This window comes from Papaver somniferum, chromosome 5 (genome assembly GCF_003573695.1).
Source record: "Papaver somniferum cultivar HN1 chromosome 5, ASM357369v1, whole genome shotgun sequence".
Classification (NCBI taxonomy): domain Eukaryota; kingdom Viridiplantae; phylum Streptophyta; class Magnoliopsida; order Ranunculales; family Papaveraceae; genus Papaver; species Papaver somniferum.
Genome location: NC_039362.1, coordinates 30,478,784 through 30,492,869, shown reverse-complemented (window position 1 = coordinate 30,492,869; position 14,086 = coordinate 30,478,784). Strand labels below are relative to the sequence as shown.

The following is a 14,086-nucleotide window of genomic DNA, read 5'->3' as shown; positions in this document are numbered from 1 at the left end:
TTTTTAGGACAGAAAAATCTCTTCTTTAATCATTTTTCAGAGGGAGGGAGAGAGATGCAGCGGAGAAGTGAATGGGGGGAGGAAGAAGGAGGCGTTGAAGTAGAAGAATCAATCATATCTGCATCTGATCAGAGGACTCTGTATTTGGTAATAAACCCTAACCTTTTTTTTCTTGAGTTTCATTAATTTATCTTCATTTTGCTTATGATTCTTCTTCTTTTTCTCCTTAAGGTTAATATCTTCATTGTGCAAACGGCTCGATTTCTGAATAGGTTCTCATTTCTATGTGAAGATAAACTATCAACCGTTCATAGGTATGTATAGTTTTACTACTCTTAAAATGTTTTTGATTTGATGACCAAAACACTTTTTTGTGTATTGAATTGTGTTGATGGGATTTTTGAAGGAGGATATTGCGATTGGATGCGTCTCTTACGCTGCTTGAGACACAGTTGAGGAGCATTAGTGAAGAAGAAGAAGAGGGAAAAGAATCTTCTTCCAGGTGATTACTAGCCATTTTAACTTACATTTGTATTCAATTTACTCTTGCTTGTTACTGGTTGTACATAAGATGCTGTGCTTATGTTTGATGAACTCTGTAGCTGCATTTGTTGGGAATCTATTCTAGAGACTAAGGAATCAATGTAACTTTTTAGGACAATTGGTCTACTTACCCACTTGATTTCCCACAACAAATTGAACTTCGGTTATCAGATTGAAATCGTTTTACAATATGACTCCACCTTAGTTAGTTAAACAAGTAAAACTTGGACTAAAAATAGATTTAGCTGCCTTTAAAACCAAAGAAACATTCTAGCTAGCCATACTTACCTCCTTATGCATGCCACTTCATAAGGTGTTTGTCAGAGACGTTCTTCAACCATGAATCTTCTCTAGCTTCTTCAACTTCCTACTAGTCAACATATGTCCAGTCTGAATGTCCCTTCGTATCCATATGCTTCTCACAGAATTGTTTGAAGCGAACCTATTAAATTACTATTCTTAGGTATAATACATGTTGAGTATGAATGCCCCTTCCAACACATGTTTTTCACAAAATGCATTCATACCTAAACTAAGAAAATATGCTTCAAAAGTGCAAAAATGACAAAGATGTTTGGCCGTGTATGTACCGGGAAAAGGGATACGAGATAAGTGTTTGTATTATATGGTTGTAGAGACTTTTGGTCCAGGTTCTAAACTTTTCAAAAAAGAGCTTAAAGACATCTTGGAGCTACCCTATGATATTGTTGATGAAGCGATGGATGAGAAAAGGAATAAAATTTTCAGAGATTTACTTTGAAGGCATTATGGTTATTCTTAAGAGCTGTTTGTGTTTTTTTAGCATCATCGCATTCACTTTACTCGTTTTGGTATAACTTTAAAACACATCTTATAAGAATTAGTCATGACTCCTGCATTTCCAATCCTAATAGCTAGATTGATATGCAGTTGCACTCCATTTTATGTGTTACTCCCTCACATGAGAGCTGTAGATTGTCAGCTTTACCCGATAACCTTCAGTAGTACATCTGCAGCATGTGGTATCAATCTTGTGTACTCCAAATCTATATCCCTTTTAATTTTATTTGGTTTATGCTTATTTGGTTGACTTTTCATTTCATATACAGTATGTATGCCTTCATTCATTTATTTATGCCATATACAACCCATATTGTCAATCAGGTGACATTTCGTGCATTTATAGGATTGGCACCTGAACAAAACAGTCCACAATTGGTTGGCATCTCTCAAGTGAGGTACTTACTTATGGACGATTATGATATTTGAATTTGTCTCAGAAACCATGTGATGTATCAGATGTGTAGTGTGTGGTGATCACAAATGTTTATACTGATCAGAACTTCAGGCTGTAACTTTTTCTGTTATAGATTTTGGGTATTTGTATATGTGAAAAAAAAAAGAGGTAATTTGGTGAGAATCACCTTATCAATAGATTGACTGTCTTTCTCTCAGAATCTTTTTGAGTTTATTAGATCTTTAGAGCTAACAAGTGATGTCAAGAGAGTAGCATTAGCATACCAAATTATTAACGGGTGGCAGGTATTGCTATTGTTTGTCATGTTGTCCAAATCTATTTGTAGAATGAAGGGCTGACTTAAGTAGGTTGTATGTTCAAGCCAGATGATTACAACGGGTTGCTGGAAAGGAAAGGCCTCTTCCCGTGTTTCATTCGTTGAGAGGAGAGACAGTTGGCGTCTCCCCTGAAAGGGACGGGAACGGCCTTCGAGCTTACCTGTTACCACACATCTGGTTAGGCTACCCAGGAATTACTAGTTACTGCTAGTTTTATGACCTAGTCATTGACTGGTCCACCCACTTGAAGTGGTTTATCGGGTGGTTTTTTTTACTATACAGATGGTTTGCGCTATATAAAAACATGGTTTGCGCTTAAACCTACTAACCCCATCCTAATATTATGCTAAGGGATGTCTCAGCTGAAAAACCAAATACCAATCTTACCCTTGAATTGTTCATCTTACGCTTATACCCTTTACCCTGAAGTGGTTATATTAGCTTCGAATAACACTTACAATATCCTAACGAATCGAAACTTTCCACTGTCAGAAGGTTTTTTGAACTTTTCTTCAAACTTGAAGAAGTTTGTAGATCGAAGATAACCTAACCATCCTTTTATTTCTTATTAAAACAACGGAAAAAACGAACAGATTGATAATTGAAGTACTACTTCATCCTGGTTTTGTTGTCGGTCCGAAAAAAGCTGGGAGAAACACCATTTTTGGCAAGTAGATGAAGGGAAAAGGAATAAATGGTACCAATACGAAATCTATACGAAATCCCAGATGATTTTCCATCGTCTATTCGTCTTTAAAATTTCTGTCTTGAGTTGAATAATTTTGTAATGTCTTTGGAATTTGGTTAATGGTGGTCGTGGATAGTTGCAGGTTGTTCGTCCATTTGCGAAACAACCGTGTGGAACATGAAACTTGTATATTTTTAAAAAATTATTCCAAAGTTTAGTTCGGCCTTATAGCTTGATATCATGACGGACCCCCTTAATTTGACTGGTCAACAAAGGTAAAAAAACGTCAGGATTTAGAAGTTGTGCATACCAACTCCCAAGCCATTGAATCATTTGGAATGTTCAACAGAAATTGTTCATTGATTCAGGGTATTGGACGCACCCGTGTTTCGACAGTGATTTGTTCTATAAAGATCGAATATATCCGTTTAATTAAAAAAAAGGGATATGCGGTTTTTGTTATGTATTTTATGTGCCTTTAACTTGAAAGTACCAGAAGAAATCAAATCGTGTCGATTCCCTAACTTCCCCACTCGCACAGTGGTAACTAATTAACTGCCACTCCCTCAATTTGAATCGTTGTCTTTTTATGTCAGTTATGTTAAATTGTGACGTTACCCATTACCTATTAGTAGTAAATTAACAAAAACCAAACATTTGATTCTAGTTACAAAACGAAGGAGCTGGGGATTACAACCGAAGTGATTGGTGCTAAAACTACAAATTTGATGGAAGAAATTGTTTCAAATAAGGAAGCAATTGTTGTCATGGAATCAATTTCACAACATCCCAATTCACCCAATGACGTAGAACCTTCACGGCCTAATGTTGGTGTAACAGAAATTGTTATGGAGGAACAACAGTCAGATAATTTCGATGACCAAGTTGATGAGGAAGACATTGAGGAACCACATTCAGTAGAAGGGGCCGAAGAAATATTCGAAAAGAAGAAAAGGACTAAGAAAAACGTTGTTAACTAATTGCCACCACTTGAAGAGGTCGGTGATGGGCTACCCGAAAATAATTGTGAAGTCCTATTTGGATACGCAAACCACATCCCTAACCACATCCCTGCCACCCTTATAGGTCACAGGCATTGTAATTCGTTAATAGATTAAATCGATTAATATACCTTAATATATTAAGGTAATTTCTTGACACAAAAAATTCAATTAACAACGTTCGGACATGAATAAGTCTAGTGAGTGAAAAATAAAAACCGTCAGATCTGACATTTGTCCCCTCGTACCAAACAAAATAGTTTCGGCCTAGTTCTTATTTAATGGACCGAGCAGAATTTTTTTTTATTGTTAGTTGTGTTGATCAGCTTCTCTTTGTGTTCTTTAAGGAAAATAACATGATCATACTTATTCTTATGACTCATCCGACTGTGTTTTTTTATTCATAATAGATGATAGCCGGAACTTATTGAGCTACTAACAACGCTTTAGATGAATGATTTTTGTTAAAGGGAGAGCAAAATGTGATCCGAGGAGAGCAAAAATCGTTGTCGACTCATTCACTAGGACCAACTCGATATAATTTTACGATCCAGACTGAAATACCCTTATATACCACATGTCCTCGCACACATTCGAATAAAATACAAAATGTTGGATACTAAGAGATGAATTTTTCGAGCATCAAGTAATGAATCACACAAGGCAAGTGAAACTGTTAATATGATTTACTTTAATTAGATCTAACTAATACTTTAGAATAGTAAAACAGAAGAATAATAATTAAAAAAAAAAATTGAAATTCTGCTTTCAAGTCTTTGTTATATGGATCTGGAAGTTTCTTCTTGTTTTGTTCCCGTTCCCATACTAAGTAGCCCACAAGACCACATAAAAGAACAATAACCAATAGTGGGTATCATGATCCATAACCATAAGATTGTTTCGAACATTTTTTGGTTGGAAGATTTTTTTGATGAAACCGCATCAAATCAACCATGAAAAAGAATGAATCATTTAAGCAATATATAGTAATAATTGTATATCTTTCTGTTTGTATGGAAGATTATGCTTGATCTGTTGTGATATGAACAAAACAACCACCATCAAATACATATCTTTCTGTTTGTATATTATTCCATTTCATGTTTGCGTTAAAAATAATTTTCAAAAGGGAAATGCTATCGTACCCTAGTTGTCGACATTAAAGAGCAAGCAATTCAGCAGCAAGAATTGCTTGCTCTTTGAAAAGAAGAGAATCATCAAAGTTAGGTTTCTTTGAAGATCCAGTTTTATGTCCGACTATTGTTTTTATAATTGTTATCATAAGAAGAAGAAGAATATCATGGGTTTTGTTTCTTCACTCCTGTTTTGCAGCAATCAAAGTTTTCTAGGGTTCTTGATTTTCTTTTGGTTTTTTGAACATGTGTGGGGAAAACATGTGGTACATTAGGGTATATTAGTCTGAGTCAGAAAAATATATCGAGTTGGTCCTAGTTATTGAGTCGACCATGATTTTTTCTCTCCTCAGATCATATTTTGCTCTCCCTTTAACAAAAATCTATACGAATTAACTTCACTGTAATCTTACCGTTGTTGGTTTGAGAGCTCTAAGACTTTCCAAAATTTTGGGTTTTTTCGTGCAAACAAAAATGGACGAAATCTGGTCTTCATATCGGACATGATACTGTAGTGCAGATGGTTAGTGTAGCGCAAATGGTAAGGGGTAGTGAGGGGTAAAATTGGAAATAGAAGATATACGGTTAAGGGACACATTCGAGGATTAAGGCAACATCCCATTTTTGTCACCCAGTGAATTTGCATTACACAAAATTTTGTAACGCAAACTATTTGTCCTTTTGTTTATTTATTTATTTTTAATGCTTTTGGAGCTGAAAACATAATCCTACGTTCATACATGTGTGGGCCTTAAAAAACATATTTTTAAATGCCCAAAACACCCTCATAATTAGAATAATACTCTTAAACTTGCAAAAGAGAGAGAAGCTGAAAGCATATATAGCAAACAAAAAAAATCTCTCTGACTTTTCTTGTTTTGAAAACTAGAGTTAGGTTTTGATTTTATTGAATGTGATTGTTGATTTATATTTTAAGAATTAGGTTTTTAATTAGAAGAACAAAAAATGGTGGAAAAAGGGAAAGATGAAGAACAAAAGTTTGAAAGTGATGTAAGGTAAGGCGAAGAAGAATGTTCGAGAATGGATCAGGATCACCAAAGAAGAAGACAATATGGATTTATGAATTTTTGCTGAAACTTTGGAAACGAATTCATAAATCCATGAAAGCTAGGTCTGTTATGTTTGAGTAAATATTTTTATTCAAGCTATTCAATTGATTGATTTTATTTAAAATCATGTTTTTGTTTGAGATTTTCTATGATTCAACAATATATTTTTTTTTTGTACTAAAGATAGTAAAAATTGTTGTATGATCCTGCAATACATATTTGTTTGTAGCAAAGATAAATTGTTTCGTTATTGTTTCAATTTATCAATCATGTTTTAGTCTGATATTTTGTATGATTTAACAGTACATAGTTTTTTTGTACTGAAAACATACTGCGTGTTTATTCGGATGGACATTCAAGCATAAACTATGTTTTCCAGTACATATTAACATCTACTATATTAAATCATAGTATCAAAAACATATTACATGTTCTACTGAGATGGAAACATATTGATATCTACTTTTTGATCATAGGATTTGTTTTGGGATGGGTACGTACCAATATTTACTGTTGGATCATAGGTTTTCGCTCAGTTTATTTCAATATCTATTGTTAGATCATAGTATCTATAACATACTGCATGTTTTATTGGGATGGGTACATATCAATATTTGTTGTTGGATTACAAGTTTTCACTCAGTACATATCAATATCTATTGTTGGATCGTAGGGTTTTTTGTCCACCTTATATATATTGTTGATTTATACCATTTGCTACTACCTCTGTCCCACTATTAAGTGACCTACTTTATAACTAAATTAGTTATAAAGTAGGTCACTTAATAGTGGGACGGGGGAGTACATTTTTTGGCGGATGTAAATCTATATTTCTTCTTCAACTGATCAAATTACAAGATGTAGTCATTTATTATCTGTATTGATGATTTTATATAAAAAAAAAAATCATTGTGGATCTCGGTTTCGATGATTTTGTATGATTTAACTGAGTAATATCATCAACGAATGGTGATTTGATTATTTGTTTGGGTCGGTGACTGCAAGGAAGAAGAAAGCGGAAGGAAGAAAATAGAACGAGAGGAGGAAGAAGAAAGATAAACATAGAAAGAAAGAACGAAAAGAGGGGGGACAACATGGTTTTATTTTCACATGTTTAGATGATGGTAGGTAGGTCATTTCCATGTTTTAAATGGTTTTTGGACCTCCGTTAAATATTTTCTCCATATGGGCCTTGGATTAAGTTTTTGTTTGAACTTTGGACCAAATTTCCCAAATATTTAAGAACCTTGGGTGAAACCATACAAAACACTACTGTGTGATGACCCTGACTAGTATGGGTGATAAGGGTGTTAAATGGGTAGTTAAATTACTTAGATACCCCTTTTTCATTTAAGTTACCAAAATACCCTTCTATTAATTTAAAAACCTAAACATAATCTAAATTAAAAAATCAATCAGTTTCATAATTTATCTCTTTTCCATTTCCAGCTAAACTTCTCCCCAAAATTTTTGAATTCAAATTTTCATCGCGGACAATTAATCTTTGATTCGTAAAACTTTGATAGTCGATTAAACATAACTATAAGATGACTTGCACCAAGATTTCTGTTAAAGGTGCGGATTCTAATACTTCTTTTGATCCTCGAATTGAAGAATAAGAAGAAGGAGAAGGAATTGAAACATAAATTGAAGTATAAATTCAATTGAGGAAAGAACAAGTCCCCCAAATATACATTAGAAGGTATTTCCCACAAACCCGTCTTTTATTTCCTTGCATTTTATTGATACGCTGAGTTCAAATCGAAAAAACTATGAAGTTCGGCTGATAATTGAAACCTTATTAGCTGGACTTTTCATTATTTTTTCGTTCTCAAGGTCCTATGGGCAGTTCGGCTGGTAATTCGTATCCAAACAATAACAAAATGTTATTGTTTTTATTCAAAAATCACATAGGTCGTGAAGTTCGGCTGATAATATTTTTTTCAAACAATAGACGATGTTAGCATTATAAACAAGTTGTAAAATTCGGTCGTTAAAATTTTCTCAAATATTTGCTGAACATTTCTTCATGGATAGCAATACACTGAAATTTATAAAGTTCCGCTCAAAATTATTATTTCTGAACAACCAATTTTTTTGATGTTGCTATAGTTTTTAGCTGAACTTGTTTTTTTAAGGAAAATCTTTTATGATTTCTAGACGAATATTTGGTGTTTAAAATATTAGTTGAGTTTTCTGCTTTGTCTTTGGAACAAAGGTAAAGGTAAAAGGAGGAACATGAAGGTGACTCCTTCTACCTCTAAAATTCTCGATCCTCGAGGAGGTGGCACCAGAAAATTAGGAGAATGTAACAGGATAACTAACAAAGATGATGTTTTATCCGCGGTAGTAATTAGTAAACCACCGCCAGAGATACAAATTGAAGAAGAGGTAGAGGATGAAAAAGAAAAATAAGAAATAAGAGAAGGAGGACATGGATGAGGAAGATGGGGAGACGATGATGATGGTGATGATGAAAACGAGGAGGATGGTAATGAAGAGACTAAAAAGAAACCGCAATAACAACCTCCATAAAGAGAAGAAGCTTGTTACACCTCATACTATAGGGCTTCACGTTCCTCGTGAAAATAATGTAATACCTCCTTAGAGGGACAACCAAACCTATAGTCTTACGAAAAGGGAATAAAATGTGCTGACTTGTTCAAAAAAGTCTTTGGCAAAGAGAATATATGAGACTCCTGATCACAAGGATGTGGCTCAAGTATTGAGACACCAGAGGGATGCACACTGGGATTTTTTCGAGAGGTTCCTGAGGTGGTGGATATAGTACAAGCCTCTGGAATATGGTATGCGATTACCCACGGAAATACAGAATGTGATAGATGACAACCTCCGCCTTTTGTGGGAGATTTTGTCTAGAGACTTACAGATTCCATCTCCCCTTAGGCGAGATGACATCACTCCTGATGATAGAAATAATATTACATGCCTTAGGGTGACCAAGGAAAGCGTGGATCCTGGGTTTTATGAAATGACATGGGAGAGTTGTACAAATGTACAAAGAAACTCTTGGTTTGAGTGAATCCAAGACCGAATAGGAGTTCTGTCGCGCGCTAAAGTGGTGAAAAGTGTAAATGTTCATGTTAAAGGTGAAAAACAAAGAAGTTCAAGTTTACCAAGGGAAGTTGGTAATGGATGAGGACAAAGTCAAGCAAAATACAATTACATATTTGTTATATACTCTTAGTAGAGATATCTTTCCCGACCTTACTGAAAACAAGGTAATTTTTCAATATCTTAAGGGATGTTAAAACCGTTAACAAATACTCTTGGGAACCACTTCCATTTCTTACTTGATCCAAAATCTTGCGACCGCCTTATAGTCATCTACAATACAAATAAAAAACAAAATTAGATCCATAGGATCTACACTGCAGAATTGAAAGATAAACCTCAAATGAGGGAATAACAAACACACAATTTTGTGCGATAGAACCCTAACGCATACAACCAGTCCATATATAAAGCTGGACGACATACTACTATCGTCCAGAGCACGAGACACTTACACAAAACATTAACAACTACTATTAATGGCGTCCATCGCACAACTTATATAAGCTAACTCAAGGTAGTTTCCCTTAACCACCTTGGATACCTCCCATTGGGATTTGACAACTGCACTACAGTAGCCAGACATAATTTCTTGAGGGAACAACGAGAATTTATCTTACTATTGTTGAAACCAAGTTCCCAACTGCATTACAGTTGGTGATCTCCTCGAGGTGGCAGTTCAAATTATTACCGTCCATCAGTAAGACTGCCAACTATAATGCAGTCGTCGTGCCCCAATTAATGAGAGGTATCCACGGTGGTTAAGGGCAGGTACCTTCATTTAGCTTATATAGGTTATGCGTTAGGCGCCGTTATTGTCTTGTATGAGTGGCTCGGCGCTGCACAATAGTAGTATGTCGTCCGGATTTATATATGCCTGGTTGTATGCCTTAGGGTTTTATCTTATTGAGTTAGGTGTTTGTTATTCCCTCATTTGAGATTTATCTTTCATTTCTGCAGTGTAGATTATATGGATATGATTATGATTTTCCATTTGTAATGTACATTACAATAATTAGTATCATAATAATTCTAATCCTTGTATATTTTTCATAGAGGAGCTGGTTATTATGATGGAAGAGGAAAAAGAAGTAAGAGATGAATTAGACAATCTTCGGTATTTGTATCAAGTTCATTATCGTGAGGATAATTCACCAACACAGGAGTGTAATCTTCATCTAATTAATGTCGAAGCTCATATACAAGGCAGTGAAGAAATTAACATTAATTCGTCAGCAATTATCTGAAGAACCAACAGTGGAAGAAGTTGTGGTTATAGAATAAACAAAGATGAAGGAGGTGTTTATCATTGAAGAATTGATAATTGATTCTAACAGAGGTTCTTCAATTCCATCGGCAGAAGAAGAAAATGATTTTGTCGACTGTAATTTGATTCCGATGTTTTTCATTGAAGAAAAAGAGGATTCAATAAGTTTAGAGCCAGAAGAAGAAAAACCCATCAATTATTTGGGTAAATTGATTGATATTTAAGATTCTAAAATTAAAATTGAGTGGAGTATTGTGAGGACTTGAAAACTATAAGGAATGTTTTTCTCTTCTTCGTGATTATTCACGAATTCTATTTGATTGTGGTAAAGATTCTTTAGCTATTGAAAAGTATCCTTATTTTGTTAGAAGCAGTTCTAAGTTCAGTTCTGATATGCTTACTTCTTGCTTGGCTAATTTTAATGGGTTAGTTCTAATGCTAATGGATGATTATAGTGGGAAATTTGTTAATGAGCAGGTTTGTGAATATGGGTACTGGTCAAATTGATGTTTAGTGAAACAATTCCCGATATAGTAACCAAATGTGGTGTTGCTGGTACTACTTGGATATTGTTTGTTAAAATGCCTGAGAGTGTCACTTGGAGTTTTATCTACGGAGGAGATGGTTTTCTTATGCAACTTCAAAGGGGTAAGGTGAGTTATAATTTTTTAGTTGATAAATGTCTCTTCCTTATTTTTGATTCTACTCACAGTGTGTTTGATCGTGGGAAGAAGATCAGCCTTATTATATGGGTTTCTTGTTTTGCTAAACTTGACTCTAAGTTTGAGTATCAAACTAAAGTGTGTTTTATGGATTCAACGGTATTCGTGTTGGATAAACTTGGGAAAATGCTTCTGTTAGATATTGTGTGTTTCAAATGGACATTGTGTGTTTCTCCTCTCTCTTGTTTCAACCACTAGACTATTTGATCGTGGAAAAGGATTTGAAACCATTAATGGGTGAGTTATGTTGTTACAAGTATATCTTGTTCCTGGGTACTTGTGTGTTCAATTTAATGGTTTATTACCAGGAGAATTTTGTTTCTGAACTTTTTTATTGTGGGATCTGTAAAGTGAAACTTCAAGCTTCTCCATATCATGTGTTGCTTCCCTTGGATGCCTCTGGGGTTTGTTTTTTTCGACTGCTTATGAAAGCTTTCACTTTATTACTGAGAGGTTATATTCAGTCAGGTTTCTATAGACTGACAATGGAAATGATTTTATCTAAACTGTGGGGGTTTGTGGTACGAATCATCAAATGGTCATAGTTGGACGACATACTACTATTGTGCAGACCACGAGCCACTCACACAAGACAATAACAATTACTACTAATGGCGCCAAGTACATAACATATATAAGTGAACTATGGGTAGTTACTCTTAACCACCTTCGAAGCCTCCCATTGGGGCATGACACGCCTCTAAATTAACAAGTACAAACATTAAGGCAATTTCATACTGTTTCAGGTTGGGGGAGGGTAAAAACTTTATTTTTTTCGAAAAAAAGATCAATATCCTCAAAAACTATGACACCGTCCTCGTACCGAGCTATGTCGTCGGGGCACGAAGGTCCCATAGATTCCCTCATTTTATAAAACATGCAATTTTTATGAGTTAGCCTTCAAATCCTTCTTCAACTTCCCTTCAATCATCAGTTTCTCAAGACACAAACGGGAGACCCTGTAAGTTAATCCCTATAGCCAAAAATCATCTTTATGATAATTGTAATACCCCGATATTCGGCAGTGGTTGGCCGAATGGAATATAAGTAATGGTTTGTCATTTCCCAACACCGAGGCCTTTTCAGCACAATTGGCTCCAGAGTTGGCAGAAAACTATGCAGTTAAGCGTGCTCGGGCGGGAGCAATCCAAGGATGGGTGATTGATAGGGGTCATAAACACCTAGATTTATTATCTATTGATTATGCTTTCTTTGTTATTTTTCGTGTGAATTATGTATTTTATGTTTGTTTTGAGCTTTTAGGCGTTTTGGAGTCGTACGGAGGAAAAGAAGAAGAAATTACACAATTTGAACAAGAAGGGCATAATTGTCATTTCTGGGCAAACACTATCTGGAACCCAGCCAAGGTTAAGGGGCTACTATTGGGTGGTCACATCCCAGCTCAGTGGGTGCAAATAGTTGTCCCACTTTTATAACCCTAAAATAAGTTTCTCCCATTCATTCGTTCCTACATCTGATAATTGAGGAAAAAAAGGAGAATGAAGAGCAGCAGCGACAACAGTTAAAATCGAGATCGAAATGATATTCATAATAGAAGAGATTCAGGAGGAATTGAAGCTGGAGATTGATGCAGACATGAACTATTGGTCGAAAGCCAAGAACAAAGAAGAAATTGATGAGGGTTAAGATCGAGAAGGGATTGCTGTGAAGATCTCAGAGAATGATTGATTGAAGAATTCAAGCTAATGGGTCTGCGGATGATTAGGGTTTCGATTTGTATTTGCAGCTAATGGGTCTTATTGTGGTTAATCGATTGTTGCTGTGAATGAAGCAAACGGAAAACCAAGACAGAGAAGAAGAAGTTGTTGCTGAGGAGAGAATCAGATCGAATTGAGGGTTTTCAATCGAGAAGAGGAGATAACAAGATGATTTTGGGAGCTACAGCTGATGAATTTGTGAAATGAGAATGAATCAGGGTTTGGTTTGGTCTGAGTTAATGTCGCAGGAATTGCAGTTAGACTGGAGGAATTAAGATGGATGGGTATGCTTCAGATTGGTGTTGCTGCAATTATGCTTGAAGGTTTTACTGTTGCAGTGTGAACATAAATGAGCATTGCAGGATGGAAATGGTATAGATGAATGTCGGGGCTGGTTCTTTAGCTTGATGTTGGGTTGCTAGTGATGCTGCAATGCAGAGAGCAAGTCTTATGTTGCGTGATGTTGCTGCCAGTGAGAATAGAAGCTGAAATGGAAGATGCAGGCAGTGATAGAATGAGAGTGCTGATGTTCCAGTTACAATCTGAGACTGTTGGTGTAGCTTGCTGTGATGCAGAATTGCAGCTGTAATGAGTTAACTGGAGCTGTAATTGCAGCTGAAGTTAGGTCTGTCAGAGAGATGGAGCTGAGAAGACAATGGCTCGAGTTACGCTGCTCCGGTGATGCTTTTGTTGATGAGAATGGAATGTGGACTGAAGTGCTGCTGGTATCAAGCAAGAATGAAGTGATTGAAGTCATATTGCAGAGATAAAATTGGTATGAACAGGTGAAGTCTTAAATAAGTGGCATCAAATGAATGTATGAGTGTTGTACAGAGATGGGTTGGTCTTGGATTGAAGTGCTGATGCCGAGGGAAGGAATGTTGCATAAATTACGGAGTTGAACCTGTGTGTTGCAGTTGTGCATTTGCAGAAGGATGGAGTAAAAAAATAGTGTGAGCTGAGCTGGGAGAACTAATAGTGCTCTAGGCATGTTATATTGCAGCTGGAGTCAAGATGTTTCTGGAGGGTTACAGAGTGGTAACTGGTTTGATGCAGCCGCGGGTAATGATGCAAGTTAGCAGTGACTTAAGTATGGCTCAAGAATAGGTTTAATGGTTGCGCTATTGAGAAGGCATTGGTTCTGATTTGGTGAGCAGCAATATGGAGGCATGAATCTGTAGCCTGAGTATGAAGTGTGCTACTGTCTTTGGAAGTTAACTGAGTTGTGAGAAATTCAAGTTGAGATGAAACTGAGGTATTGCAGCTGTGAATGAGAGTAGAGCAAGGAACGGGTGCAGCTACAGATGCAGCAGGG

At 35.8% G+C, this 14,086-nt stretch overlaps 1 protein-coding gene and 1 pseudogene across 3 annotated transcripts; both read left to right on the top strand.

The window, feature by feature from the left end:
* On the top strand, positions 1–1,973 carry LOC113281279 (WASH complex subunit 3-like). Of its 3 annotated transcripts, none has more exons than XM_026529986.1 (4): positions 1–147; positions 232–314; positions 407–502; positions 1,687–1,973. In XM_026529986.1, exons 1-4 carry the CDS (start codon positions 55–57, stop codon positions 1,688–1,690), a joined length of 276 nt encoding a protein of 91 aa, XP_026385771.1. In that variant the 5' UTR covers positions 1–54; the 3' UTR covers positions 1,691–1,973. The 3 variants fall into 3 exon arrangements, with proteins under 3 accessions (XP_026385771.1, XP_026385770.1, XP_026385769.1); XM_026529985.1 differs by having other exon boundaries at positions 1,709–1,954; XM_026529984.1 differs by lacking the exon at positions 1,687–1,973 and adding an exon at positions 1,453–1,678.
* Positions 1,974–2,190: 217 nt separating this feature from the next.
* Positions 2,191–2,328, top strand: LOC113285025 (annotated as a pseudogene).
* Positions 2,329–14,086: the final 11,758 nt, after the last annotated feature.

Bases quoted from the DNA above. Each gene is read 5' to 3' on its own strand.
- LOC113281279 (XM_026529984.1), top strand. From the start codon at position 55: ATGCAGCGGAGAAGTGAATGGGGGGAGGAAGAAGGAGGCGTTGAAGTA. The intron at 148-231 runs GTAATAAACCCT...TTTCTCCTTAAG, and splicing joins ATCAGAGGACTCTGTATTTG to GTTAATATCTTCATTGTGCA. The intron at 503-1,452 runs GTGATTACTAGC...ATTGATATGCAG, and splicing joins GGAAAAGAATCTTCTTCCAG to TTGCACTCCATTTTATGTGT.